General features: G+C 43.3%; 1 protein-coding gene across 1 annotated transcript in view; it reads left to right on the top strand.

The window, feature by feature from the left end:
- Positions 1-3250, top strand: part of LOC104409929 (UV radiation resistance-associated gene protein-like) — a gene marked incomplete at its 5' end in the record, with an annotated part of 28444 nt that extends 25194 nt beyond the window's left edge. The window contains one exon of the mRNA XM_010019960.1: positions 2253-3250. Coding sequence (XP_010018262.1) covers positions 2253-2955 — 703 coding nt within the window. The remainder of the gene's footprint in view (positions 1-2252) is intronic.
- Positions 3251-3758: the final 508 nt, after the last annotated feature.

Below are 3758 nucleotides of genomic sequence, written 5' to 3'. Positions count from 1 at the left end.
TGCTTTCTCACATTTGGGCCGTTATCCCTGTATTTATTCCCAACTGAAGCTAAACCCATCCCATTTGTATTTATTGGCAACAATAGATGGTTTCAGAAATCTGCCCACGTGTGTCTCCAGCAGCTTAAAACCTGGTTCTGCAGTCTTAAGTAAGGTCCATTCCATTGCATGTAGTTTGAGGATCCTGCCTGCAAGTGCTTTTTGTTCTAATTCATTACTTTGAACACTTGCATGATAAATGAAGATCATTTTTTTCCTGCTTTACTGCCCTATGGGGCAGCCCTCATGTACTCTATTAACTGGGAAGTTATTTTGTGGATGAGGGAGATTAGCTTTGTATTGCTGATACATTTAGGCTGTTAGATCACTTAGTATACATCATCCTGCCACTTCAGCTTACTAAGGAAGGGAAGATTTTCTTTGGCTGCTGGTCTAAAGAGGTATTGTTCAGGCATACATAACGTGTTAGCTTGAATGGCCTTGTCATAACAAGCTCTTTAAGAACTCTCCTGCTCCTGCAGACTAATTAATTTCTCACCCATTTGCCTCTGAGGCCTAGATTTACAAAGGAATTTGGGCATGTTTCTCTTTAGGAGGAACTTAAATTTATATGCCCACCACAACAGTTTGTAAAGCTGCTTCTCCCGAGCTAATTAAACACCACAGTTCTCATGCTGGTTTACTTAGACACTTGATTTTCTGCTGCTGCTGCTGCTTTCTTCTGCTGCACAGAAAAGCTGCTGTTGTGCCTACATGGGGCTGATAAGCCCTTTGCTGAAGGTAGTTTGGGGTTTGACAGTTAGGCAGTGTTCTGCCATACTGAAGTCTTTGAGTCTGACCTAAGAAGAATGAATTTGAGCAAGTTTGAAGCAGGGTCCAGCACAACAGAGAAGCAGGTTTTATTTTCTCAGACTGTGAACTGGCTTTGCCTTGAGTTCGAGCTCTCCAAGACTTCATAGAATCAGAAAATGGTTTGGGTTGGAAAGGAGCTTAAAGCTCCTCCAGCTCCAACCCCCGTCACGGGCAGGGACACCTTCCACTAGAGCAGGTTTATGGAAGAGAAGGAAGTTCTATGCATGTATTAAAGGGCAGCCTGAGAGGAGGTGAGATGGGAGAGGAAATTAAAGAGTAGCAGTACTCAGTGCTCCCCTCCCATGGCGGTGCTGCTTTTTCTCAGAGGGTCTTTTTGCAATCTATCTTATCCTGTTTACAAAGGGGAGCAAGAAAAGAAAAATAACATGGAAAAGGATCCATGCTGGGGACTACTCCTAACTGCTACTCCAAGATTTTCCCCTGCAAGACAGCTCCTAAAATGTGTCAGGCCTCAAGTAGAGTTTCTTTTAAATGGAGTTAATGAAGGAGACTCATATTGACAACAGTAGGATCTTAGAGTTACATATTCAGCACATCAGTAATAGCTGTATTCCTTATGAAGTTTGGAAGGAAAATGAAGCAGTTGCTTTAGTTAATACACAGCACCCTATTTGTATATAGGCCTGTGATTCTATTTGGGTAAGGATTAAGCTGATGAAGGCAAACTCACATAACACACCCCAGATGATGGGATGTGGACGTCCCAAATGATAGAACCTGAGACACAGCGTAAGTGGCCTGTGGAATGGTACTAAATAGTAAACTCAAACTTGTAAATGAAGCTGGATTAGTTCCTGCTCCTCAAGAAACAGAGGTTGACGTTTGTCCAAAAAGCTTTGGAATGATTGGCACAGGAAAGGAGAAGATGTGGCAAAAAGAATCCTCTGCAAAGAGCAAAGTTAGTGTGGTTTTACTCCTTTGTGTAGCTGTCAGGAGAGTCCACTCTTGCAAGAAGTCACTCTGAGAGGATTCAGACTCACTTTTGAGGAGTTTATGATGGCCCAGGACAGGCCCTAAATACATAGCTGTACGGTCAACAGTAGTAATTCATACAGCACAGCTCGGTCCCATAAAATGGTGTTAACAGTCCAAATTAACATAATGTGGTGGTTTCTTGGGTGATTGACTCTTCAAATCATAGAGCTTTGTAAATGTTCCTACAGGATCTTCCTGCTTTTCAGTAAAGCTGTCCTCTGGGGTGTCTTCTGTAGTTCATACAGCATTAAACACGGTTGAGGTTTTAGCACTTCAGGATACAAGTAGTTGGCCAAGCGGAGCTTGGAGTTGTGATAAAGTAATTGCTTCAGCCTTTGGTTAAATGTCTGTATTGCTCATGAACGTGCCTGACAGCTGTGATTTATCCTTTCCTTCTTTTCCAGTGATCGACACCATACATCCAACGCGATTCCCGTTCCAAAGAGACAGAGCTCTAGCTTCGGCAGGTTGGATATTGGCTTTTCCAGTGGGCTTCCTTCTCCAGATAAAGGACTCCGAAAACGAGCCAGCACGGGGAACGAGAGACTGCAGCACAAAACTCCTCCTCCTAGCTACAGCTCGGCTTTAACACAACCTGTTGCCATCACAACCCGTGTAGGAGAGTTAGATAAAAAACCTGGATCGATATCTTCTTCCTTGGATACCTCTATGGACTCCTCGAAAGGAAATACCAAGAAAGGTGAGAACTTATGCAGCAGTTTAAATGGAGAAAATGGGAGCTTAAACAACACCCAAGACCAGCAGGAGTCTTTCCTAGGACCTACTAGTGCAATAAATGGGGCTTTCCTGCCTGGTGAGTGCTCTGGCACCACAAGCAACGAGCAGCCCTGTGAGTTCCGCCCCACGCTCAACCCCGTCCTTTGCTGCACCGTGGAGCAAGCAGAGGAGATCATGGGGATGGAAGCGACGGGGTTCAGCTCGGGAGATCAGCTGGAAGACTTTAACTCCATCCCAGTGGAACACGCCGTGGCGGTGGAATGTGATGAACAAGTCCTAGGGGAGTTTGAGGAGTTCTCTCGAAGGATCTATGCACTGAACGAGAACGTGTCCAGCTTCCGCAGGCCGCGGAAGAGTTCGGACAAGTGAGCTGGGACCAGGGGGTTGATAGCAGACATTGAGGTGAAATCAGTGATCTGGGAATAGAAGTAAAATTGCACTTATTCTTTATATTAATTATATAAAAAAGAAAAATAAAAACAGCTAAAGCTATTTCCTATGGTGGTAGACAAATGGACTTGAGCACGGTAACACAGGATCATGGTATATTCACAGCCCAGGTACATTTTGATTCTGCTTCCAGTCCTCTTATATGGTATTTATAATCTGTTGGAAGGTTGGGGGTTTTTTTAGGCATTGGAATCCATTTATAAAGGCTTTCCTGAAAACAACTTCTAGTGCTGATCAGGCCCTTCTATGAGTATTTGTTTATTTCTTAATTATTCTTTAAAGTCAAATTTATTTTAATCCTTTTCAGAAGAAAAACCAAGAAGTTAATGTAAAAGCACATTTATGGTCAGATCTCTTTACTTTCTCCCATGTACTCCTGTGTTTCCTTGAGCAATGTAGTCAGTGTTCCAGAAATACCATGGATTTTTGTTTTCTTTACCATTGGACTGCTTTCTCTTGGCTGTGCTCTGTAGCCTTTCAAGTTCTAGTTTGCACTGATGGGTCTTCAGTTGGTGGTGTACACTTGCCAGAGAATGAGCACCTCTGTGATATCTGCAGTTTCCTTGCACCTGATGAATCAGAAATGACATTTAGTGTTTTCCTTTCCCTCCTTCTTTATACTCTTCCTACCAGTAGAAGCCTTTGAGGAGTAAATCATCTCTAAGGTTCCGTATAAAAGTCTCAGCCTGACCATTCCCCACTTCAACCTCATCAGCAGAGAC

This window comes from Nestor notabilis, unplaced genomic scaffold (assembly GCF_000696875.1).
Source record: "Nestor notabilis isolate BGI_N333 unplaced genomic scaffold, ASM69687v1 scaffold3678, whole genome shotgun sequence".
In the NCBI taxonomy this organism is placed as follows: domain Eukaryota; kingdom Metazoa; phylum Chordata; class Aves; order Psittaciformes; family Psittacidae; genus Nestor; species Nestor notabilis.
This window is presented reverse-complemented; position numbering and strand designations above follow the sequence as displayed.